The sequence below is a fragment of the Carlito syrichta genome, unplaced genomic scaffold (genome assembly GCF_000164805.1).
Source record: "Carlito syrichta isolate Samal-C Ts95f unplaced genomic scaffold, Tarsius_syrichta-2.0.1 Scaffold305037, whole genome shotgun sequence".
Taxonomy (NCBI): Eukaryota; Metazoa; Chordata; class Mammalia; order Primates; family Tarsiidae; genus Carlito; species Carlito syrichta.
This window is the reverse complement of record NW_007249133.1, coordinates 411,190-438,945: the sequence shown is the minus strand read 5'-3', so window position 1 is coordinate 438,945 and position 27,756 is coordinate 411,190. Positions and strand designations below refer to the sequence as shown.

Genomic DNA, 27,756 nt, shown 5'->3' with positions numbered 1-27,756 from the left:
AACGAGGTACCAACCTGAATGAGCATCCAGCTAAACTGGCACAGGTACAGGTAATGCGTGACAGCAGCCACCGCTGAGCAGCTCTCCTCTGTGAGTTGGGGACTGGCGTACGCCGATGCCAAAAACATGATCTATAAGAAACAGATACTTAACGTATTTATTTATGTACTTATACATTTATTTATTGAGTTGGGGTCTCACTCTGTCACCCCGGCTGGAGTGCCGTGGCACGATCATGGCTCATTGCAGCGTTGACCACCTGTGCTCAAGTGAACCTTCCACCTCGGCCTTCTAAAGTATTGGTATTACAGTTGGTATTACGTGAGCCATCGTGCCTGGCTTCTCTTTCTTTTTAAAACCAGCACACATCCTTCTAATATCTCTGTCATTTGCTTATTTATTATTTATTTTTGGTTATTGTTAGACTGACCTACTAGAGTGTAAATTCCCACAAAGACAGGATAGGACAGTTGGCTGCTTTACTCACTGATGTACCCCAAGCACCAAGTCTGACACAATGAATACTCGCTGAGTAAATGACCAAACAGAGCAAAACACTCTTCATGATTTCTTTCTATCACTCTGCATTTTCTCCAATAAACGATGACTGTGTCAAATTTTGCAATTAAGATTGTAAACGGCAAGGGGAAACTTGGAGCGATAATATTGTGCCACAGCCTCTCAACGAATAAACTGTCTTTCCCTGAAGGACAAGGTCAAGTTTGTTACTATATTTTCAGAGGCTATCGTGGTGCCTGGACTACAGAAGTGCTCATTAAGTGTTTGTTCAAAGATTGAATGATAGATTCCCAAAAGACAGAGGGGTGTTGCCAGGAGAAAACCTGCTGACTTATACCTCAAAACCTTTCAACTTTTAACGAGGAAACATGAATGACTTTAATAAAGCTGCTTGCATTTCTTTTAAACAAGTGAATCATGTGCTCAAAAACAAATCAGAACAATAGGACAAAATGTTGTTTCAATTTTCAAATGAAATATAATCCCCTTGTCCCAAGAGTACGTCTATCAACTGCCCTTGAAAATTTCTGCTCATGGGTCCTAAGGCAGTGGTGAATTCGATATGCAGTGGAGACCTTGAATGTTTCCAGCATCTTGATTTCATAATGAAAGACGCACCTTAACCCACTTCTTTAGTCAATTACATAAGACCCAACATGCTAATTATTAATAATGGTTTATTATTGATAAGTATAATTACCAATGATTTACTATCATCAAAAATAATTGTTAACAGTTGTGAATTAATAAATTTACAATAGTATATGTCTCATGCCATGCTGAAGTTTATTCTTCCTACCTGGGAATTGTTTACTGAGACCTTTCTGTACCCAATCAAGTATAGAAGAAAAAGAAAAGTCTATTTTTTAAAACCACAGGCACTGCACTAGTCATTTTCCCCTTCTAGGCCTAATTCCCTCATCAGTAATAACAGGAAGTTGGGAAAAACAAAAAACAGAACAAACACACACACACAAAAACAACTCTAATATCTCTATCTACTCCAAGATTCCAGAATTATTTTTAAAATGAGAAGTACCTGGATTCAATTTTCTGCTTATTTAGCCCCAGAACTGGAGTATTTATAATATACATCATTAAAAAAGACAAGTATCAGCATTTAAAGCAGAAACTGGAAATTTATGTCCCATTATTTCCTAACTATCCGGTACAGATGAGTTCCCTGAATAAAATAAAGTCCACGGATTCACCTTTCTAGAACATATCACAAAATAGCTTTTGAATTATTAAAGCTTATTTTTAAAACATGTTTAGATTTTCTGAGACTTTGGCTTCTAGCTTTACTATTTATTCTTACCTTTAATACAGATCACACATTTAACTTTTCTAAATTCCACAATTATTCCTTGAACACCTGCTATGTACTACGCACCAAAACCATGACATAAAAGGCCTTAGAAGCATAGAACTGTGTGGTTCCGCGAAAGAAAAAAAAAAAAAAGATAAAGAAAACAGTAATCATTTTAACATTTGATGTTCTTTCTTTTTACAAAGTGGCATCTACTGCCATAAAGTCTTTATGAATACAAGCCTCTCCAATTCAGATTCTATGATATGGATTGTGCTGATGTTTATTTGGCAGTTTTGTTCTAATCAACCTAAACAAATTGTTAGGTAAAATAACAAAGTAGTCCAAATTGTAATTGAATATGTTTAGCTTTAAGCATTTTATAAAATTATTTACAAATCGTATGCTAACTTAAATAATTCGTTTTTTATCTGTATTTTTTCTTTGAAGCAGTTAAGTCAGTATAAGCTATTGGTTAAGACTGTATTTACAGCCGGGCTTGGTGGCTCAGCCTGTAATCCCGCGCCTTTGGGAGGCTGAGGTGAATGGATTGCCTGAGCCCGCGGGTTCGAGACCCGCCTGGGCAGCAAGACCTCATCTCTACAATAAATCATAACATCAGCCGGGCTTGGTAGCGTGTGCCTGTAATTCCGGCTACTCGGAAGGCTGAGGCGGAAGGATCGCCGGAGCCCAGCAGGTCCGAGGCTGCGGTGGCCGGGAGCGGCCACTGCACTCCAGTCTGGGCGACAGAGTGAGACTCCAACCCAAAAAAAAACAAACAAAAAAACCCGTATTTACTTTCAGAATACATTTTTAACACCCTAAGTTCCATTCTTAAGGTAGGACTTCATGTTTTATTATATCCTAATCTCCTTTTCTAAATTATAACAAGACCAGTTACAAACCTATTTTGTAAGTTATTCTGTGATGCTTCCCTCAATTAGGAGAATTACCTTTGACTGGATGGGAGATTAGTCAGCTAGGGAAGGCTGAGCTGTCACCACGCTCATTGCTATAAAAGGGGTGTCACATGTGGCCAGGTCCACCCCAAGTTTAATAAATCTAAATTAAGATAGAAATAAAATAAAGTAAAACAAAATAAATAAAACTTCCTGGCTACATAACCTAAAAATAGATGGAGATTCTTTCATCATTGTTCTTTTTTTTTTTTTTTTTTGAGTTGGAGTCTCACTCTGTTGCCCAGACTGGAGTGCAGTGGCCACTCCTGGCCACCCCAGCCTCGCCTGCTGGGCTCTGGTGATCCTTCTGCCTCAGCCTTCCGAGTAGCCGGAATTACAGGCATATGCTACCATGCCCGGCTGATTTTCTTTTTTGATTTATTGTAGAGATGAGGTCTCGAGGGGTCTCGAACCCGTGGGCTCAGGCAATCCACTCACCTCAGCCTCCCAAAGGCGTGGGATTACAGACTGAGCCACCGAGCCCGGCTTATCATTGTTCTTTTACTCTAACACACAGAGATTACCAAGAAAAAAGTTATTTTCACAGATAGTTCTCTAAAAGCATTAAGTGGAACACCATAACACAAGAAAAGGAATTTTTAAAAAGTTCTCAGTTGTTCGTACGTTGATTCATTCAGTATAAATTTGTTTCTTTAAATTTTTGAGTCGTGATCTCATGCTGTTGTTGCCTAGGTTGGAGTGCATTGTCATGACTGCAGCTCACTGAGGCCTCCAACTCCTGGGTGCGGGCAATCCTCCCGCCTGAGCCTCCTAAGTAGCTGGGACCACAGGTGTGGCCACCATGTCTGGCGAATTTTTTAATTTTTTGTAGAGACAAGGTCTCGCTAGGTTTCCCAGTCTGATCTCGAACTATTGGACTCAAGCAATTCTCCTGCCTCAGCCTCCCAAAGGGCTGGGATTACAGGTAAGAGCCACAGTATCCGGCCTAAAAAGAGGCTTAGTGTTTGAGCACCCACTATCTGCAAAGTGTTCTGCTAGTTAAGATGAAGGAACATTACTGTGCACCAGCACACTGCTACATGCCTTCTCTTGTTTTTTTGTGTGTAACTTGCACAAAATGAAACCGCTAATTTTTTAATCTCAATTTAATAAATAATGAAAGAGGAACTGATAGGGTAATCAACATACTTAGTGGCCATTAAACAAGTTTTAAACTTAAATTGAGATTCAAATTCTGGTGTTCTGTAAGACAAGCAATTTTTCTAGAATACCATGTTATTGGCTACAAAGCTAAACCAAACACAAGTCTCCTCTCAAAGTGTTGAAATTCTAATTTACTGTTTCTCAATCCTTTTTATTCCATTACTCACCACAGGTTCGTAATGACAAGAGAATATAATGCCAATAGCAAACATAACTCTCTTCTTTATTCCATATTGATATAATGGATATGCATTTTAACTAAAAAGAAAAGAGGCCAGGTGCAGTACCCATAAACCTAACACTTTGGGAGGCCGAGGTGGGCAAATTGCTTGAGGCTAGGAGTTTAAGACCAGCCTGGGAAACATAGTGAGACTCTGTCTCTACAAAACATAAAAATAAAAAATTAGTCGAGCATGATGGTGCACACCTCTAGTCCTAGCTACTTGGGAGGCTGAGGTGGGAGGATCACTTGAGCCCAGGAGATCAAGGCTGCAGTGAGCTATGATTGCGCCACTGTACTCTAGATGGGGTGACAGAGGGAGACCCTGTCTCTAAAATAAAAAATAAAATAAAATAAAATAAAATATTTCTGGATGTTTAGAGGTTTTACTGTGCAGTCAATGAAGGAAATATAGAGTAAATACATTAAGAAAAAATTTAAACATGTAGCATATGTCTCTGCTTGCTTAGGCGAAATAATAGCTTGTGTTAAATATTGTTTTTTCTTTAAGTCTCGATTCTCAGTACTCCTTAACATATAATCCCCCACTACTTTACTCTGAACACTTTCACCCCCTCTATAAACTATCTCTGGAAATGTCCTCTCTCTACCCTCCAACCTTACGCAAACCTACTCAGCTTTTCCAGGACCAGTTCAAGTTCCACCTGCCTACTCTGATCAGGGCAGATTCTTAGACTTTCCTAGTTTTTACTAAGTGGGACATCCCTTGTTATTAAGCATTTATTATGAGCCGAACGTTGTCCTTTCTAACAGAACGGTGACTAATGGTGAAGTCAGACACATACACGGCGCAAGAAAACATGGCAAGTGTTACAGCAGGGTACGGAGTGAAATATGAGGGGAACGCAGAGTGCAGGGTGGCTAGTTCTGCTTGTGGGAGTCCAAGAACTGTTCAGAGAGGAAGCATGAGTCCACCCGCCCCAACTTCTCTTTCTAAATTCGCCTTCCACAAGACCCCCCCATCCACCAAGCATTCCACCCCACCTGCATGAGCTCTATTCCCTGAACGGGGTTCACCTTCTCTCAGCTCTTGCTTTTGTTCTTGCTCGTCTTCCTGTCTAGAATTACTTTCTCATCTTCCTAGGATGAAACCATGTCCACCTTTCAAAATGTAGTTGAAATGTCAACTCTGTTATGAGTACCCGACTATTTCTTTCAACTCCATACAACTTCTTCCTCCCCGGAATTTTTAAAATAGGATTTTATTGAGATGATGATTTCTTTATCCATAAACCTCAATTATCTCAGTCTTAATCTCTTGAAAAACTGTCATTTCCAAGGTAACAATTTGATCTTATTCACTGTGATATTATTTTGAAATACGTGCTAAAAAGAACATGACAAGTATTCACTGTTCTGTACAGATCCTACCATGGGTAAGATCATAGGAGGTGGTTTTTTGGTTTTTATTTGTTTGCTGAGTTGTTACTCTGTCACCCAGGGTGAAGTGAGGTGGTACAATCATGGCTCACTGCACCCTCAACCTCCTGGGGTCAAGCGATCCTCCCACCTCAGCCTCCAGAGTAGCTAGGAATACAGGCATGCACTGCTCTGTCCAGCTAAATTTTTGATTTCTTTTTGTAGAAACAAGGTCTCGTATGCTTCCCAGGCTGCTCTTGAACTCCTGGACTAAAGCAATCCTCCCACCTTGGTCTCCCAAAGTACTGGGATTTCGGGTGTGTGTCACCATGCCCAGTTAGAAGTGTTTTTAAACATTTTTTTATTGAGGTATGAGTGACAATAAAAGGCACATGTAAAGTGATTGATCGAATAATTTTTTGCACCTGTGAAACCATCGTCACAATCAAATTACTGAACATATACATCATCCTGAAAGCATCCTCATGCCCTCTGTAGTGACTTCCTGTACCCTGCTCCCTGGCACACACTGGTCTGTTTTCTGTCACTATACATTAGTTGGCATTTACTGAATTTTAGGTAAATAAGGCCATATGTACTCTTTTGTGTCCAGTTTATTTCATTCAGCATAATTATTTTGACTTTTTTTTTTTTTGAGTTGGAGTCTCACTCTGTCGCCCAGACTGGAGTGTAGTGGCCGCTCCCGGCCACCGCAGCCTCAACCTGCTGGGCTCCGGCGATCCCTCCGCCTCAGCCTTCCAAGTAGCCGGAATTACAGGCATGCGCTACCACGCCCGGCTGATTTTTTTTTTTTTTTGGTTTATTGTAGAGATGAGGTCTCGCTGCCCAGGCGGGTCTCGAACCCGCAGGCTCAGGCAATCCACTCGCCTCAGCCTCCCAAAGGCATGGGATTACAGGCTGAGCCATCGAGCCCGGCTAATTTTGACTTTTATCCAAAATAATGTACTAATATTTCATTCTCTTTTTAGAGACAAGTAGTTTTCCATTTCCACATCTGTTGATGGATATTTGGGTTCTTTCTGGTTTGGGGCTATTACAAATAAAGCTGTTGGGAACATTTGCATACAGGTGTCTCTGTAAGCTTTCAGAGGTGTATGTGTGTGCTTTCATTTCTCTTGACTAAATATTGAGGAGTGCAATGGCTGGATCATATGGCAAGTACGTATTTAAAGTTTAAGAAGTTGACAAATTATTTTCTAAAGTGGTTTTACATTACCAGCAATGCATGAGAGTTCTAGTTGTTCTACATTTTCACTAAAACTTGTTATAGTTTTTAAAATACCAGCCATTCTAATAGATGCACAGTAGTTTCTCATTGTGACTTTAACCTGTGTTTCCCTAATCTTTAATGATGTTGATCATCTTTTCATAAGCTTACTTGCAATATATATCTCTTTTTTGCAGAAATACTTATATGACTCTTTCAACCATTTAAAAATCAGATTTTTTTTTTTACTATTGAGTTTGAGGAGTTATTTCTATAGTCATGATACAAGTCTCTCATCAAATATTTAATTTGCAAATATTTTCTCCCTGTCTATGTCTCGTCTTCTCATTCTCTTAATAGTATTTTCTGAAATATATTTTTTTCTACATGGATAAAATCCAATTATGGATTAGATAATATTTATCAGACCTTTTACAGATCATACTTTTGCTGTCATATTTAAAAAAATTTTGCCGAGGCCAAAGTCAGAAACATTTTATCATATGTTTTTCTGGAAGTTACATAGTTTTAAGTTTTACACTTAGGCCTTTGATTTTTTTTTTTTAAAGCAGGATTTATTGAGAGGACAGAAAAGTTCCCACGGTGGGAGGGGAACTGAAGGGGTTGCCCGATTTATTTTTTAATATTTTGAATATGGTGCAAAGTATGGTCCAAAATTTTCTGCTTCTTTTGCTTGTAGATATCCAATTTTTTTAGCACCATCTGTGGAAAGTCTATCTTTTATTCAGTGAATTGTCTTTGTAAATTTGCCTGTATATGTTGGAGTCTATTTTTGGACTTTCTAATCTATTCCATTGATCTATTTGTATGTGCTTATACCAATACCACATCATCTTGATAACTGTGGCTATATTACTTTTTTTAAAAAGTGGTGTAAGGCTCCAATTTGTTCTTTTTCAAAGTTGTTTTGGTTATTCCAAGTCATTTGCATTTCCATATGAGTTTTAGAATGAGGTAGTCAACTTCTACAAAAAAAAGCACCAAATCTCAATTTGGGGAGAACTGACATAGGTCTCATGAACACAGTTTCTCTCTCCATTTATTTAGATCTTCTCTAACTTCTTTCAGCTGGGTTTTGTAGAATGCAAATTTGGTACAGGTCTTTCACACATTAAAAAAATTTACCCCTAAGTGTCTTATATTTTTGATGTTATTGTAACTGCTATTTTATTAAATTTTAGTTGCTGGTTATAGAAATACAGTGGTCTTTTGTATATTTCTTATACCTTTCAAACTTACAGAAATCACAGTAGTTTGAGTAGCTCTTTTATAGACAACACTGTATTTTATATAGAGAATCATGTTGTCTCTGTAAAAGAGAGTTTTACTTGTTTTCTAATTAGAATGCGCTAATTGCTTTACCTTGTTTTATTGTACACACTGGGAAAAAATACATGCACACAGACTATTCAACTACTAAAGAGCGGTGGTGAAAATGAGCATCTTTGTTTTCATTTTAAGTTTAGGGAGAAAGCATTCAGTTTTTCACCATTAAGAATTGTTATGGACTAAACTGTCTCCTCTCCCCCCCAAAAATTCATATGTTGAAGTCCCAACTCCCGTTATCTCACCACATAACCATATTTGAAGATAAAGTCTTTGAAGAGGTAATTAAGACGAGTCTTTAGGGTGGATCCTAATCCAATATGACTAGTATCCTTATAAAAAGAAAAAAATTTTGGATACAGACAGGCACATGCGCTGAAGAAAGACCACATAGAGACAAAGGGAGTTGATGGCCATGTGGAAGCCAAAGAGAGAGGCTCAGAAGGAGTTAGCCCTGTGAACACCGGGCCCTCAGACTTCAGCCTTGAGAACTGTGAGAAAAAGATGTTCTGCTGTTTAAGCCACCCAGCCCATGCGACTTTGTTAGGGAAGCCCTAGTCAACTAACACAAGTATGATGCTTGTTCGTTTTTTTCTTTTTTTTTTTCTGAGTTGGAGTCTTACTCCATCGCCCCGGCTGGAGTGCAGTGGCACACTCACAGCCACCCCAGCATCAACCTGCTGAGCTCTGGCGATCCTTCTGCCTCAGCCTTCCATGTAGCTGGAACTACAGGGGCGTGCAACCCTGCCCGGTTAATTATTTTTATTGTAGAGACAAGGTCTCGCCAAATTGCCCAGGCTGGTCTCGAACCCGTGGGTTCAGGCAATCCACTCGCCTCAGCCTCCCAAAGTGCTGGGATTACAGCCTGAACCACTGAGCCTGGCCAGGCTCATTTTTAAAAACTTTTCATTGAGATGAGGTCTTGCTAATTTGCCCTGGTTGTTCTCAAATTTTAATTTTTCAAGTTTGTTAGTATGGTAAATTACATTGATTAATTTTTGAACATTAAATCAACCTTGCAATATTGGGATAGCTACCTGTTTGTTGTGGTGGATTATCCTTTTGGTTTGTTAAAATTGTATTAAGAATGTTTGCATCTGGTCAGGCATGGTGGCTCACACCTGTAATCCTAGCAAGTATTTTAGGAAGCTGAGATGGGCAAATTGCTTGAGCCCAGGAGTTTGGGACCAGCCTGGGCAACATTGCAAGCCCTCATCTCTACAAAAAAGCAAAAAATTAACCAGGTGTGGTGGTGCGTACCGTCATCCCAGCTACTCGGGAGGCTGAAGTGGAAAGATTGTCTGAATCCAGGAGGGCGAGGCTGCCATGAGCCATGACAACTGTGATCTTGCCACTGTACTCCAGCTTGGACAACAGAGTGAGATCTCAATTCAAACAAAAAGAATGTTTGCATCCATGTTTTTGAGGGACACTAGCTGGCAGTATATCACTTTACATACATGATATACTATTTTCTCTCCTGATCTCCTGACATTCACTTTACTTTTATACATGTTACGAACCTCACACTACTTTGCTATTATTTTTGTTTCCATAGTTTTTTTTTTTAACAGTTAATTTGTTTTAACAGCTACTCTCTAAAGAGTAAGAAAAAATTCCTACACATTCCCCCACTTACATATCTTTTTCTGGTGCTCTTCCTTTGTTTGTATGGATTAATATCACCATCTGGTATCATTTTACCTCTGCCTGAAGGACTTTAACATTTTTTTGGTCATACAGGTCTGCTGGTGATCATTCCATTAAGCTTTTGTATATTTGAAATATCTTTATTTAACCTTAATTTTGAAAGGCACTTAGGTTTAAGTATCTTCAATACTTAAACATGTGGCTATTCTGTCTCCTCACTAGCATTATTTTTGAAGAGAAGTCTGCTGTCATTCTTATTATTCTTCCTCTGTAAGGAATTTTTGTGTGTGTGTTTATTTTTGTTGCTTTAAAGATTTTCCCTTTATCACTGGTCTTGAACAATTGATCATGATGTGCCTTGTGTAGTTTCTTTGTATTTCTTCTGTTGTGCTTCATCAAAGTTCATCAAGTTTCTTAGATTTGTGGGTTTATAGTTTCAACATTTATGAAAATTTTTAAGCCAGTATTTCTTCAGGTACTTTTTTCCATCCATATCCTCCCTTACTTGTCCTTCTGGGATCTCAGAGGCACATACATTAAGCCCTTAATTCCCCCCCACCCCTATCACTGATACTCTGTTGATTTGCTTTGATCCTCTTTGTGATTTTCATTTTAGATAGTTTTTATTGCTAAGTTTTCAAGTTCACTAATATTTTCTTCCACTATTTCTAGTCTTTTGTTAATCCCACCCAGTGCATTTTTCATCTCATACATTGTAGCTTTCATTTCTAAAAGTTTGACTTGGTTTACTTTTAATATTTTCTATGTCTCTACTTAACTTTTTGAACATAGGGAATTCAGCTATAATAATAATTTCCCCTGCCAATTCTAACATCTGTTAGATGTTAAGAGTATCAGTATCAGTTCAGTATCAGCTAATTTGTTGATTTATCTTCTAATTATGGATCATATTTTCTTAATTTTTGCCATGTCTTAGAATTTTTTATTGAATATCAGACATTGTGATTTCTACCTCTTTTGGTGTTGGAGATCTGCATTCCTATAAATATTTTTGAGCTTTGTTCTGGGATATAATTAGAAGCCATCTGACCATTTCAGTTCTTGTTATTAAGATTTGTTAGGCAGGGCAATAGTGCTCAGATGAAGGTAAATGATTTTCCATTACTGAGGCAAGACACTTCTGTATACTCTACCCAACTACCTGTGAACCTTTCATTCTAATAGGTATGAGCAGGGCTACCCTTGGCCTTGTATAAGCACCCAACACTGTTCCTTCTTAGACTTTTGGGTGATTCTTTCTCCAGCCTTGGGTAGTTTCCACATACATGGACTGAGCTGAATACTGGGGTCCTTTTGCTCACTTCAAGTTCTCGCTCTGTGGCGTTCTTTCTTTTCTAGTACTTGCTCCTGCAAGTACTAGAAAGTACTTTTCTTTTACTTTTCTAGTACTTGCTACTGCAAGTACTTTCTTTTCTAGTACTTGCTCCTCCATTTTGGTTTTTCCAGATCCTCATCTTGTCTTCTCAATTTTGTGAGTCTGAGGGGCTCCACCTGATTCCTCCTCCTGGTGCCACAGCCTGTAAAATCTTATAAGACAGTAATACAGGGCAGCAAAGCTCACCTTGGTTATTTCCCATAGTACCTCTGGGATCACTATCCTTCACTGCCTAATGTCTAGTGTTATTTCATTTTCCATTTTTGTTTAAGCTGAAAGGTAAATCTGATCCCTAGTAGTTCATCTAGGCTTCAAACAGAAATCCAGGAGGTATTTAATAGATTTTGGATCCTGTTATTATTATAATTCTATATTTTCCCTTAATCAAAATATTTACCATTATCATAGTGGTCTGTTTTGAGAAAAGCACTCAAACCTAAATTATCTATATACTAATTAATTATTGTGTGACTTTTTGTAGCTTATATTTTCTAAACTACTTGTCTTCTCTTGACCACAAAGAGTTTTGTATACTTTTCTCTCAAAGTTAGTTGGCAAGTAAGTTATTTTAAATACTAGTTTCAATGATAAAACAAAGATATTTTAAGTTAAAAAAAATTGCAACGTGCTGGGTTCTAAACTATCTTTGCTACTTTTCAGTAGAAAATTGTGTGAGACTTTAATCTGATGCTAAAGACAAAGAGACCTTTGCATGCTGCTGATTCATTGGTCGATGTCACATTGTCAATGATCATGATATTCTCAAGTGTAATGTCATTTCTATGACACTAATGCATTCTGTGGTGACAGACTCCCTTTTGCTGAACTTTTTAATCAGCAGTTTGTCTATGCAACTTTTAAACTTTTAAGAAACATTAAAAGTTATCTGAAGACCTTTAACAAAATATTAAACATAAAACATTAACAGAATATGGTAATGATCTTTAATTCCCTGTGTAACAAACAGAGTAGAAGCCAGAAATGAGAAAGTCACTCTAAGGAAAGGGTACTAATTTTTTTTTTGCTTGACTATGCATGCTCAGTAGAGATTGCTTGGAGTATGTTCCACTTAATGCCATACTTAATTTCTCATATTTCTCATGTCTTTTCTTCATTACTTTGTTCTCACATTTTTACTACTTTTTTTTTTCTAGGCTAGTAACTTTTTCACTAGTCTTTCTACACTATTCCTTAAGAAAATATTTAAGAGTCAGGAATAGTCTGTAAATAGCAAATCTTAACTTTCACTATTATGGATAACATCTTACTTAACATTATAGCTATCTAGATGCCCCATTTTCACAGAGCTCTTTATCTATTTCTAACACCTTGGCTAGAGGCTTTTAAATATTCTTTGTTAGCCCTACTGTGGTCTTATGTCAAGGAATGTGTAATCTACAAGGCTCCCTTTCAATTATTTATTTATACTTTCATCTCTAATCCCAACGTTCTATATTTTATACCTGGGCTCTTACATAAAATGTATAAAATCAAAGGAAAAAGCCCTTGAATGCTAAAATAAAAATGCCTTGGAATTTCTTAGGTGTGTCAAGGAGGTGTTTGTGCAATGCGGTAGTTTCTGGCAACTCCAAAATGGCAGAGACTCGTCTGAACAGGTTTTCACAATTATCGTTATTTCTTCAATAGTTGCTATGGTGAAAATACAGTACAAAAATCAATTCACATATTTATAGATTTCAAATGGCACATTCTGTATGTGTCCTGTCCTTAGTGTATTCTTGCCCCTGCCACTGTAAATTACACAGAACAAAGATCTCCTCGTGCTAAATAGTACTATTAGATCAAAAAGCATGTTAATTGCTTCTTACCACATAGAGCAATTAAAATATACAAACACACATCATTAAGTAAGTCAATGGCTATAAGTCAGGGCCAGAGGGAGGTGGAACTTGGGAGTGTTGCCTTAGATAGTATATGCCACAGTGAGGTTAAGGTATTTGTTTCAGTATATAGCTTAAAATAAATCAGTCAATCAAATGTCACCATGTATCATTAAAACAAAAAAACACAGTTTGTCTCTACACATCTTGATTATTTTCACAGCTCATCTCTGATTAAGTACAATATTTGGGGTATCTGCCACCCACAGATAACAACATTTTAAAAGGCAATTTTGTAAAAGACAATAGTTGGATTTACCAAAAACCCCAAACAAAAAAATTCTTAGCCTTCACTTCACAATGTTTACAAAGGTATTTTAGTGTGATTTTATGTTTTATCTTTTCTTTTTTTTTTTGAGTTGAAGTCTCACTCTGTCGCCCAGGTTGGAGTGCAGTGGCATGCTCACAGTCACCGCATCCTCAACTTGCTGGGTTCACATGATCTTTCTGACTCAGTCTTCCAAATTCTCTTTTCTTTAAAAAGTCATTTTCTGGGGTGGGATTGGCAGTAGTGGGAAACTGCTAGGGGAGGGGGGACACACCTCATCAACAAGGGTATCTGCATAATGAACATTTGTATACCTAACACTGAATTGTATCCCACATCTTTAAAAAAAAAAAAAAAGTCATTTTCTGAAAAACAAGTATTTATGAGTTTCATTATAATGACAATACCAAGACTAGTCTTTTTCATCAGGTACATAGCCAATTTATTTATATATTTATTTATTTAAATTTAAGTGGCTCAGCCTGTAATCCCAACACTTTGGGAGGCGAGTGGATTGCCTGAGCTCGCAGGTTGGAGACCCACCTGGGCAACTTGGTGAGACCTCATCTCTACAATAAATAAAAAATTAGCTGGGTGTGGTAGTGCAGACCTGTGGTTCTGGCTACTTGGAAGGTTGAGGCAGAAGGATCGCCAGAGCCCAGCAGGTTGAGGCTGCGGTGACCAGGAGCATGCCACTGCGCTCCAGTCTGGGCAGCAGAGTGAGACTCCAACTCAAAAAAAAAAAAAAAAAGAATTAATAATAATAGCCATAATAATTATCATTTAATGAATGGTTATTGCATGCCAGGAATTGCTAAAAGTCCTATAGACATTATTTCACCTTATCTTTAAATAACCTATGCAATTTAGAGATCTCTGCTTACATTTCATAGAGAAGGAAGCTGAGGCTTTATAAAAGTAAATTTGCCAAGGTGACAGACCTAAGATACAACAGACTCAGGACTTGAGCCAAGTCTGCTGACCCCAAAGTCTGTGCTCCTAACCACGTAAAATATGTAACCATTTAAAAAGATGCTCGCATGTACCCTAAAAATCACTAAGGCCACGAACTTCCTGTTTATATTGCAGGTTCTTTAGAAGTGCATTAAGTCCTCCCACTTGAAGGAAGGACAAGTGCAAAGGCTGGATGAAATATCAAGCTGAAATATCAAGATCATTTGAATATTACAAAGGTCGAACTAAATGTTTACATGCAGACAGAATGTCAAAGTCACATTTCTTGATGCTTTAATGATGGGGTTTAAGAATTCTGTAGAAACAGAAAATTCTCTATATCTGGAGTGAGAATAATTAAACTCTTTAGACAGTGCACACTGAGGTGTGCATCCCATCCCTGATGGTAGTGGGTCGTTACTCAGTAATTCAGATTATAGACAATCTTATTGTTGTTGAACGATTACTTTGGAATATGATCATGTTCATTTTCCCTTTTCATTTTGGCAGTGGAGACATGACAAGAATCTGGTATATAATCAACACAATTCAGACTGCTACAGTCACTTCAAAATTGTATAAGTTTATTTGAAATAAATAGTGAGGAACTGCTGGCTTTGCTTAAGTTATCAGTTGAAGATATTTTGAATTGACTATTTATGGAATTCCTTGGACTTAAAATAAGCATGAATATTAACTAGAAAATAAATCTTATTGGATGGAATTTAAGAGAAACTGGAAGATTCTAATAAAATTCTACACAAATCTAACTACAGTGTTCATTAACTCAAAAGCCACAGCCTAAAATTGTAAGTACTGTGCAAACTCCAAAGTTTACATTTTATTTGCCAGACAACATAAAAGAAATTCATGTGTTCTCTCTAAGTGGAGTGACGTTAGATGTTTTTGAAGAATCCAAAAAAAATGTTATTTCTTCACATTTTACACTAAGGATATGATTGTTTATCTTTAATTAAGAGAGCATTTCCATTTCCCTTCTATGTATGCCCATATTTTTAGCTACAAAATAGAATTCCCAACTATTTTATCCAATGTAAAGTTGATAGAAAAGGCAACATCAAAGACTATTTTTATTGGATAATTGTCTTACTTAGAATGCTAGCTAAATATGCAAAAATGTTGCAGTGATCTATGAAAAGGTTTTCAGAAAAGGAAGAAAGTATTTGAATATGAGAGTATTTTAAAATCAGAATCACCTTTTCCTTCCTTCACTGAATCATTCATTCCTTCCAACAACAAATACAATCTGTGTGTTGCCACATGCCTGAATTCAGGGCCAAGTTTTAGTTATTTGAAGTCACATTCTATCTCAGGGTTGGGGCTAGTTTTGAGAAGATCTTGGGGTGTGAACAAACAAATCTATACAGGACTCTCTACTTTGGGGCAGCAGGGAAAAAGTATAGACAATAAAACATAGGTCTTTGAAACATAAAGCAGGGAGACACATTGTTTTCAGACAGAAAACAAGAAAAATATTATGCTTTTGGCTTGTTCACTTGCTCTTGAATTGGGCAGAAATGTGTTTGGGTCAGTTTCGGTTGCCATGACAAATATACCATAGATGGGGAGCTTAAACAACAAACATCAATTTATTACAGTTCTAGAGGCTGGGAAGTCCAAGATCAAAGAGCCAGAGGATCTGATGTCTGGTGAGGGCCTGTCCCTGGTTTGCAAATGGTCATCTTCTCATTGTGTCCTCACATGGCAGAGAGCAGAGAGAGAAGGCAGGCTCTCTCAGGTCTCTTGTAAGAACACAAATCTCAGTCATGAGGGCTTCACCGTCATGACTTACCTCCCAATAAAGGCCCATCCCATCCTCAAATACTATTGCATTGGGAATTAGGTTTCAACACATGAATTTGACAACTACCAAATGGCAGAAACAATGTTTATGGGACACAAACATCAGTCCACAGCAAAGTGAAAATACAGAGCAGCTGGTGTGTGGCACGAATTAATTCGAATTACTTTCTAAGCCACAAAACTACTATAAAGTAAATATTATGGTAGGTAGTGGCTTATATATCACATAAATAATATACCTGGTTATATATACATATATATATAAATACACGTAGAATATCACAAGATATTATATAGGTTCATAAAATCATGACTAAACTTTATACTATGGCCTAAACTGAATTATAATAAAAACAGAAATGATCAAAGAAAATAAAACATATGAACAATATATCTAATGTTTACAATTTTTAGACTTTTAAATATGTTTACATGTAGCACATCACGTTCATGATTTGGGCAAGTATGAGAAAAGAGGATGAAGACGTTGAAAAGTAGTTATATTGCTCATAAACTGACTTCTTTCACAAATGTTTAGGATTTTGTTCACGTTTTCATGTATCATGTTCAGCTTGTACTTCTCTTGTCTTGGTTTGATAACATGGTGCTACTAAAAATAGCAATTACTAACTCACCAGTTCTGCCTTTTTATATCTCTTTCATCTATTAAAACAAGTGTATTAGTATTTTTCTCATGAATATTAGAAGTGCATTTTCTAACTGATATAGATCCAACAATAAGCATATATATATATGTATATATATATATATATCAAGGCATTAGGCAAGAGATACTAAATTAAGGATAGCGAATTTCTAACCCTTCTCTCCCACCCATTTATCCTTGTAAATAGAGTGTTAAAAATTAAAAAAAGGTTAGGAAAAGCACTTTTATGTTTTATATAATATGTGGATGTCCAATATATTTTGTTATCATTAAAAAGTCACTTTAGAGCTGGGCTCGGTGGCTCAGCCTGTAATCCCATGCCTTTGGGAGGCTGAGGTGAGTGGATTGCCTGAGCCTGCGGGTTCGAGACCCGCCTGGGCAGCGAGACCTCATTTCTGCAATAAATCAAAAATCAGCCATGCGTGGTAGCACACGCCTGTAATTCCGGCTACTCGGAAGGCTGAGGCAGAAGAATCGTGGAGCCCAGCAGGTCGAGCTGCGGTGGCTGGGAGCGGCCACTGCACTCCAGTCTGGGCGACAGAGTGAGACTTCAACTCAAAAAAAAAAAAAAAAAAAAGTCACTTTAGGTCGGGCGCAGTGGCTCCAGCCTGTAATCCCAGGAATTTGGGAGGCCAAGGTGAGACTACTGCCTGAGCCCAGGGGTTCAAGACCAGCCTTGGGTAACTTGGAGAGACCTCAACTCCACAATAAAAGAAAAAATTAGCTGGTGTGGTAGCGTGCGCCTGTAGTTCCAGCTACTTGGAAAGCTGAGGTGGAAGGATCACCTGAGCCTAGCAGGTCGATACTGGGGTGGCCATGAGCATGCGTGCTACTGCCCTCCAGCCTGAGTGATGGAGTGAGACTCCAACTCAAAAAACAAAAACAAAAACCACTTTAGCTTGGTTACCTTAATGTTTGTTTAAATATAGAAAGTACTTTTAAATGACTATTAGTAATTATTTGGTCAGCTGGTTGGCATAGTTAAAACCAAAGGAGTGCAGCAGAAACTTGACTAAATTAGAAAAACAAACATATTCCTACAGTTCTTAAAAAAAAAAATTCTTGTATTGTATCTAGATGATCAAGGAAAGAAAAAAGAAATAAATTTCCTACAACCATTATCATACTTCTTCTCTCTTATGCTGTTCTCTGCACCATTTCCCCTTTAAGGATTATGTAAGAAGTCTGAACAAGGTGGCTCATGTTTGTAATCCCAGCACTTTGGGAGGTGGGATCACTAGAATCCAGCCTGAGCAACATAGTGAGACCTCACCTCTACAAAAATTTAAAAATTAGCTGGGTGTGGCAGCACACGAGATGGAAGGATTGCCTGAGCCCAGAAGGTCAAGGCTACAGTGAGCTCTGATCATGCCACTGCACCTCTAGCCTGGGTGACAGAGTGAGACTCTGACTCCAAAATAAAAAACAAAACAATTGTGCAAGAATATCATAAGTTATAACAATTACTACAAGGGTAATGGCACACATTAGTTTCATGGTTAATTATTTTCAATTCAAACTCTGACTTCAAATTAAATAGCTAAATTTAAAAATAATTGTTACATTTTTACACATGTTTTTAAATTTTCCTTTGACTTGTTTTTCTTCAAGAGCTGGGTAAGCTGCACTGACTTTTATCATTCCACAGAGGCCATTAGCCTCACTAGTTGCAGAATAGGTACATCTATAGGGTTGAGAAACGTAGCAGTGTATCTGGAAAGTGACAAAATTGAATCACTTCTGGAGAAGGGTAAGTATTTTTTGGAAAAGAGAGCTGAAATCAGTGAAGTCTGCTACACACGTGGAAGCATCCAGCACGTGACCTTCAGCAAGCCACTGAGCACAGATGGCCCTGCGTGGAGCATACTGGAAGTTTATCATCTAGGTGGCCCACAAGAACTAAGGCCCTAGTCACGTGCCTGGAAGACACTTGAGAAATTTCGTATAATATGGACAAGCTGAGTTGTCTTTTCAGACACCATAAGTCTAAGTTAAAAATAAAATCTAATATTAGACATTGTATTCAAATCCAAAGAGAAAGTGGATGTGCCTAGATTTCACCACACTATCATTCAACAAGGTTGTACCCCGGCCACTGCAACAAAGCTCATTGCATGACAGAGGGAAAGGGCCAGGGTTGTGGAATTTAGGGGAGCGTATTCTACCACTTCCAGTAGACAAGACCTTTGGAAGAAACTGAAGCTGCAAATGCAGATTTCATCTTGGTATACAAGGGGGACCCAAACAAATCTGGAATGTATTAAACAAAAAACTATGTATTTATCTTTATGTGTTTAAATTTCAATCACCTTCAAAGTACTCTCCATTTGATGCAATACACCTATCGAGATGCTTTTTCCACTTCTCAAAACAGTTTTTGAACTTGTTAATTTTGAAGTCTGTTAGTGTTTCTGCCGTTTTTTGATTCACCTCTTCCACACTGGCAAAACGTTTCCCTTTGAGGACATTTTTCATCCAGGGAAACAAAAAACAGTTGCTCGGGGTGAGATGGGGTGAACAGGGAGGGTGTGGCCTGGGAGTCACACCATTTTGGATAAAAAACTGCTCAACCCTCAGCGCAGTGTGGGCAGATTTGTTGTCATAGTGGAAGAGCCAGTCACCTGTTTGCCATAACTTGAGACGTTTCTTCCGCAATGCAGCCTCTCACAACAACGCTAGCTGGTACCCTGATGCTGATGAGCTCTTAGAACACTTAACTAGCCGGGGAAGCCTGTACTACAAGGGGTCTGCCTGCCAAAAGATAATTCCAGTTTTTTGGGTTCTCCCTCCTAGTCAGATTTGTGGACCATGAGAACCCACTAAAGACATTTATTATTTGAAATAAAAGAATTCTGAGTCTCAACTTTTCCTAGACACTTCACCCAAAAGGCCTCAAATCCAAAAAAAAAAAAGAAAAACCAATATGGTATAGTGATTAAGATCGTAAGCTCTGGAGCCTGAATGCTTCACTTAGATCTTGGCTCCACAACTTATTAGTTGATTATTATTAGTTCACAAGTACAAACTTCAGAACATCGCTTACCCTCCCTTTGTCTCTCTTTTCTCCTCTGTAAATGGAGATGACAATTACAGTATCTACTTCTAGAGTTATTATAAAGATTAGAAGGTTAGTAAGTGTAACATTTCAGGTCACTGTCATAAAGTAAGCATGGATAAATTGTCGATCTAGGTGCCTTTATCTATTTACATGAAGGTGTAAGCGTAAATGAACAGCTGGCAACTGAAGATTACACTTACTTCCAACTGGTAAATAACTTGAAGGTCAATCAAATTACATTTCAAATAAACAGGATTCTATGATATAAACAAAGTCACAGCTTCCTGAGAGTTTCTCACAGTTGGGTCAGCTTGAATTGTGTTTTAATATTGTGTAACTGTTCTTAAAGAACAAACATAATGACGTTTTTGAATTGTTAAAAGTCCTCATTATTCGAATAGGTCAGTTAAAACACAAAACAAAACAAACCCGAAACTGTGCTAAAAATAAACTAGGTCCTTCAAGAAAACCCAATATTCCTGGAATTGAAGAAATAATCATCTGAATTCCAGAACAGTCCTAGAATATTGAGCAGTGTGGGCACGCTGACCAACGTTGTGACTTAACCAAGTGGGGGAGAGAAGTAATCAACATTTATGGGGTTCTTTCCGTGTAGGAAGTTTTCTGTGTTTTCTATAGATAGTTAATTCCATTTAATTCTCAGAATAGTCCCATGAGGGTACCTTCCCTGTATGGCAGTGAAAGAAGCAAAGGTCTCAGCTAACTGATGACCAAGCTTGGCTTGGGTTTACTTGAACCAACTTGGTTCTCTTTTGCTATTCTCCACTGCCTTGTAAAACTGACGAAACTCAGAAAGGGCTGTCTTTAGTTTTTTGAGACAGAACTAAAATTTTTCACATGGCTTTCAAGCATATTTCTGCTAATATTAGTGTTTCCATATCCTTGATTAAAGCTAACTAGTGACCGCCACTAGTCATTGCAACTGTGATCTTTTCAATGAACACATTTTATTAAGCTGGCTTTGAAAGTATTTTATGTGAATACTAACATTTATATCCCTGAACTGATAAAATAGATGACACAACAATTAGCAACAAAAAAATTAAACTGGCTCTCTTAAAAAAAATTCCTTCTACAGACAGTTTGGTAAGATATAGGATATAAAATAAAATGAAGGAAGGCTGTGTACAGAAAAAACAAGGAGAGTCAATATCAACAAATCAAGATCTGCATAGAAGTCCACTGCTGAATCTAAACGGTAGAAATTTGAGGGGAGCTATAGGCACTTTCCACTATCACTGTCTATACAAGGAGCTTACCTGAGCTCAGGTCCCAAAGAGAATATCTAACTTGCCTAAGTCATAACATACTATGTGGAGGAAGACAAGGCCTTATGGAAGCTCACTTATACTGTGATCATATTACCTGCCTTGCATATCTATAGACCAGCCTTCCAGCAACTGCAAGGATCCAGAATGTTCCAGACCTCAATGTAGCCCAACCTTCCACATACCTAGTCTCCACTGTCACTCCTCCCTCCATCACAACTGAGTTTTAACATAACAATACCATTAAAAAAATTTTTTTTTGAGTTGCATCTCACTCTGTCACCCAGGATGGAATGCAGTGGCATGATCACAGCTCACCACAGCCTTGACCTCCTGAGCTCAAGAGATCTTCCTGCCTCAGCCTCTCAAGTAGCTGAGACTAGAGGAGCACGCTACGATGTCCGGTTGATTTATGTATTTTTTGTAGAGATGGGGTCTTCCTATGATGACCAGCAAGTAACCATGAAAGTGAAAAGGGCACAAGGTAAATGGTACATCACCGCTGGCTGATCGGAAGGAAAAGAGCATGCCAACTGTCTAACGGCATCCGCAGATGATCAGCTGTTTTAAATGACAGTAAAGAGTCTCTGGAGAAGTGGCAGAGATCAAAAGACAGTCAGAAAGAAAGCAGATGGAGGTGAGGTAGTGGCCGGGCAGAGGTTAGAAGTGGAGGCATCGGCTTGGCAGCAGGGACAGTCAAGACTAGGAAGAAAAAGATGATTCTAAAATGTTCGACACAGACTGCAGGCAAAAATGAATTGTTAGGATATGGAGTTTTGAATATCCACATACAATTTTCAATAATTTTGAGTCTGGTAGAAATTTTAATCCTCAATCTTTAGAGAAAATTCTTACTTCAATAATCACAAATAACTGAGCTTTATCAGTATTGTCACTGATTTGTAGGAGAGTATTACAGCACTTTATTATTTGAAAAAAATTTAATATAGATTTTATTCTTTTTTTTTTTTTTTTTTTTGAGTCAGGGTCTCACTCTGTTGTCCAGGCTGGAGTGCAGTAGCACAGTCAAGGTTCACTGCAGCCTTGATCTCCTGGCTCAGGTGATCCTTCTGCTTTAGCCTTCCAAGTAGCTGGGACTACAGGCGCGTGCTATCATGTCCAGCTAATTTTAAAGTTTTTTTTGTAGAGATGAGGTCTCACTATGTTGCCCAGACCAGTCTTGAATTCCTGGGCTCAAATGATCCTCTTGCCTTGGCCTCCCAAAGTTCTGAGATTACAGGTGTGAGTCACCACACCTGGTCTGGAAAAATTAATATATTAACTATTGTATGTACAGTATAATTTATATTCTTTAAAACAGCTCCAACTCCATGTAACTTGGATATCATAAATTCTACATTCAGATTTTAAGCATGTTGAGGGTAGGCATTCTTTCTTATTGACTGATGTATTCCTAACACTTAGCCTATCAGCTATGATACTGAGGATTTATATATAGCTATTGAATGAGCATTTGTAATATACAGGATAACAAATCATTTGGTAATGTTTACATCTATGATTTAGAATTTAAGAATGAATTGGAGATTTATTCATTTTGTTGATAGTCCCATTAAAAGTGATTTGCTTTTAAAAATACATTATTGTCTGGGCTTGGTGGCTCAGCCTATAATCCCAGCACTCTGGGAGGCCGAGGCAAGTGGATTGCTTGAGCCTGCGGGTTCGAGACCAGTCCAGGCAACTTGGCAAGACCTCGTCTCTACAACGAATAAAAAATTAGCTGGGTGTGGTAGTGTGCACCTGTAGTTCTGGCTCCTTGGAAGGCTGAGGCGGAAGGATCACCTGAGCCCAGCAGGTCAATGCTGGGGTAACTGTAAGTGTGCCACTGCACTCCAGCCTGGGCGACAGAGAGAGAATCCAACTAAGAAAAAAAATACATTATTGACAACACAAACAGTACCTGGTTCACTACCAGGGGAGGTAAGTACCAGTTAGAAGCCCAAACTTTACCTGCACACAGTCCACTTATGTAGTTAATCCTCACTTGTACCTCACATCTCTATAATAAAATACAATAAAAAAAGATACACAAGAAACTGAAAATTCTGGTTGCCACTGGAATAAGAATGGGAGGAAAATTCTTCCCAGCATGCCCTTTTTAACTTTGAATTTTGAATTAAAAATATTAATTAAAAATATATTATTAACCACAGTATGTGTCAATTACTTACAGTCTTGGCACCTAATAAAACAGACAATGCATGAACTTAAGCAAAATGCTAGCTTTTATTAGTAAACAATGATAAAAATATAATTTTAGTCCCTAGGTTCCAGTTGACACAAGCAATGATCAGATGGTACTAAATTTAAAACTTGAGATTGCAAAGAGATAATTAAAATCTTATTGTCTATTTTCAAAGATCCACAGTAACTATCAAACTCTTATTCATGCTTTCTTCAATAAACAAGAGGTACAGGTGTCTTCAAAACTTTGTATCACTTTAAAAATAATCCAGAATTCTGACATGTCCCCATGTCTATGTTGGAAAACAATTATCCACATGACCTCTTCCCAAGCCAATTAAACAGGTTCTTCTGTGGCAGGCGGGGACCACTTGCCATTGAGATGGGTTCTCTGGAAGACACTAGAAGCAGATGAAATATTTCCTACTCGGGAAGAGTAGACCTTCTAGATGCAAAAATGAGCAGATACCCCATCAAGGCACGAGTGGCATGCCAGCGAACATCCCTCCTATTATTTCTATGTTCTCACTACAGACTTTATAACATGACAATTTCTTGTTCTTAAAGTGGGAATGAGAAATGCTTCCTTCTGGTTGATCATTCAAAAACAACTCAGTATACGTGGGTCAGACTGTACCCACATCCAGCCGTTATGTGCTAGGGTATCCTGGTAGACAGAGAGGCCCAGAGTGTTTCCTCACAACAGGGGTGGTAACCTACCCTCTCTTTCCCTCATCCTCTGTGCTCATGAGCCAGGCCCTCTCTTGGTGACCTATTCCAAAACTCTGCTCTTCCCATTACTGCCTCTACCATCTATGCCTATGATGCTTCTTACTGATTTCCCATTCACTTTTAACTTAGTTTTTTTATATTCATTACAAGGAATATGTGTACTACATGATTTTTCAGATCTCAGCTCAGGTGGTGTCAGCAGTGTCAAATATTCAGCAGTAATTATTTTTCTTTTTTCTTTTTTTTTTTGAGTGGGAGTCTCACTCTGTCATCCAGACTGGCGTGCAGTGACCGCTCCCGGCCACCGCAGCCTCGACCTACTGGGCTCCGCGATCCTTCCGCCTCAGCCTTCCGAGTAGCCGGAATTACAGGCGCGCGCTACCACGCATGGCTGATTTTTGATTTATTGTAGAGATGAGGTCTCGCCAAGTTGCCCGGGCGGGTCTCGAACCCGCGGGCTCAGGCAATCCACTCACCTCAGCCTCCCAAAGGCGCAGGATTACAGGCTGAGCCACCGAGCCCGGCGTAATTATTTTTCAATTAGCCATATCATCCACAAGACGATAGAGAGATACAGGTGATGGGAGAACACTATTTATGATTCAACTGCCTCATCACTGTGTGAATTGATCAGCAAGACACACTCAAGCATGAGCACTCCTTATAAGGCTCCAAGCTGGAATTCTGGTCCCCTGCACCCAAAGGACTCCTCCTACTGCAGTGTCTAGGGAATCACTCAAAGGCTCAAGTGACTCAAGCCCTTTTCTTCCTTCATTTTGTGCGACGAGTGCTCTCACATTCTATCAGCTATATTTTCTAAATACCTCTCGAATATGTCAATCCCTTCTCCCTTTTCACTACTATCTCACACCTAGACTACTGTCTCACTGCAGCAAACAGCGTAATTACTTTTTTAAAAATTAAAGACAGGTTCTCACTCTGTCTCCCAGGCTGGAAAGCAGTGGCATGATCATGGCTTACCATAGCTTTGACTTCCTGGGCTCAGGTGATCCCTCCCTCCCCTAGCCCCCACGTCCCCCATCTCAGCGCCCCCAGTAGCTGGGATGACAAGCATATGCCACTATGCTCAGTTAATGTTTGCATTTTTTGTAGAAAAATTGCTGTGTTGCCCAGGCTGGTTTAGAACTCCTGGGCTCAAGCAATTCTTCCACCTTGGCCTCCCGACATGTTGAGATTACAGGCATGAGTCACCATGCCCAGCAGAACAAACAATGCAATTACCTTAATATACAGCTATGTATTTATATTTTATATATAAATATTTTAATGTAAATGTAAATACATATAATATATAAATATTGGAATATTTATATATAAATATCCTAATGTGTCTTAAAGGTAGGAATGATAAGATGTTCCTTTTGATACAGGAGAGAAACACAGTTTAAAATGTGGCATAGAGGTTTTCAATCTATTCATTACTGCATTTTTCATTGAAAAGGCCACCACACTTTAATGAATATATCTCCAGTTCTCCTACATTCAGAAACGTTCCAATTGTTAAGATGCTGATAGGGATCAGGGACCAACCACTGAACAAAGTTCGTGTTTAACGATACATTATTCTGGCAATGATTAATGAAACTTCAGTAAAGACATCCCTCCTTTGTCAAAGAAACTCCACCTCAGGGCACCCTGTAGTCTCCAGAGTCACTTCCAGTCAACAGATCACAAACAAGGGCTGGGCTGGATGACCAGACATGTACCTTACCCTACAGTTTTCAAATTCTGTGATTTTGGGGCTTTTTTTTTTTTTTTTTTTTTGCTTCCTTCTGGTTGATCATTCAAAAACATCTCAGCATATGTGGGTCAGACTCTCCCACATCCAGCTGTTACGTGCTAAGGCATCCTGGTAGACAGAAAGGCCCAGAGAGCTTCCTCACAACAGGGATGGTAATGTCCCCTCTCTTTTCCTTATCCTCTGAGCTCATGACTCGGTCCCTCTCTTGGTGACCTATTCCAGAACTCTGCTCTTCCCATTACTGCCTCTACCATCTATGCCTATGATGCTTCTTACTGATTTCCCATTCACTTTTAACTTAATTTTTTATATTCATTACGAGGAATATGTGTAGTATATGATTTTTCAGATCAAATCATTTTACAGGGTTGTAACAGACAGGTAACTAAAGCCTGCAGGGCAGCCGACATCGGTACTTTCCCGTGCCATCACCTGAAGGATTTTCTTTGCGTCTTTCATATGCTGTCCATATCCATATGTTTCCTGGAAGCTGTCTCCTCCTGTTTCCTCCCCTTCTTCAGTGAAACGCATCTCTGTTAGCTATCTGAGCCAGTGTACCTGGAGTTAATCTTTTGAGGCCTTGTATGACTGAAAAGGTTTTACTTTTTCTATCAACTGAATGGCAGTTCAGCAGGGAAAAAAATTCTGGGGTAGAGATAATATATGCTCAGGATTCTGCAGTCAATATTTTCTTCCCCTCCAGAACTGCTATTGAGAAGTCTCACACCGTCCTTGTTCTTGAAATGTGTCATGCTGGTGTTACGAGTGGGGGGAAGGTCTCTGGAAACTCTTCAGAGTCTCTTTTATTTATAGTGTTTTAAAATGTCATGATAATGATTTGCCTTTTTTTTGATCTGCTAAACATTTGAAGGGCTTTTATGAGTCATATTGTTTAAGTCTGGAAAACTATAGTGTATTATTTCTTTGATAATTTATTCCCTTCTATTTTTCTTTTACTTTCTAGATCTTCTATTATCCAGACGTTGGCTTTCCTGGCAAGATTCATTTGTTTTTTAAAGTATCTCTCTTATTTTATTATCTATATATTTATTTTGACTTGAAGTCTCACTCCATTGTCCAGGCTGGAGTGCAGTGGCACGCTCAGGGCCACCCCAGCATCGACCTGCTGGGCCCAGGTGATCCTTCTGCCTCAGCCTTCCATGTAGTCAAAACGACAGGCACACGCTATCACGCCCGGCTAATTTTTTGATTTATTGTAGAGATGAGGTCTTGTCAAGTTGCTCAGGCTGTTCTCCAACCCGTGGGCTCAGGCAATCCTCTCACCTCGGCCTCCCAAAGTGCTAGGATTACAGGCTTGAGTCACCATGCCCAGCTTCCCTTTTCTTTTATTTACTATCTTCCTTGATCTCCATCTACCACCTTAGGATACCTAACAAAAATGTCCACTTTTAATTTTTTAAATTGAAATCTAACATACATACAGTGGGATGCACTGATCTTAAAATGTAGTTATAATGTTACATATGTATAGATTGATGTATCCATGACCAAGATCAAGGTATAGAACATTTCTAATACCTTACAATACCCTGTAGTCTAAAGTAATCACCATACATACTTATAACACCACCAATTCGTTTTGCCTATTCTTGAACTTCATATAAATGGATCCATGTAGTATGTACTACTTTATATCTGGTTTATTTCTCTTAACAAGTACCTGTGAGATTCACCCATGTTGTGCATGTAGCGACATTTCCCTCTTTTTAATTATTGTGTTGTATTCCATCAGATGAATATATAGAAATGTCTCCATTTTACTTCTGATAGACTTGGGGTTGTTTACTTTTTGGAGTTATCAATAAAGCTGCAATAAATATTTCATATACAGATGGCCCCCTACTTATGATGGTTTGACATAATAATTTTTCAACTTCACAATGGTATGAAATTGATACTCATT

At 38.4% G+C, this 27,756-nt stretch overlaps 1 protein-coding gene across 1 annotated transcript in view; it reads right to left on the bottom strand.

Moving 5' to 3' along the window:
• Positions 1-27,756, bottom strand: part of ADGRV1 (adhesion G protein-coupled receptor V1) — a 555,854-nt gene that overhangs the window by 206,929 nt on the left and 321,169 nt on the right. Inside the window, exon 83 of the mRNA XM_008061062.2 lies at positions 15-131. Within this exon, the coding sequence (XP_008059253.2) occupies positions 15-131 (117 nt within the window). The remainder of the gene's footprint in view (positions 1-14; positions 132-27,756) is intronic.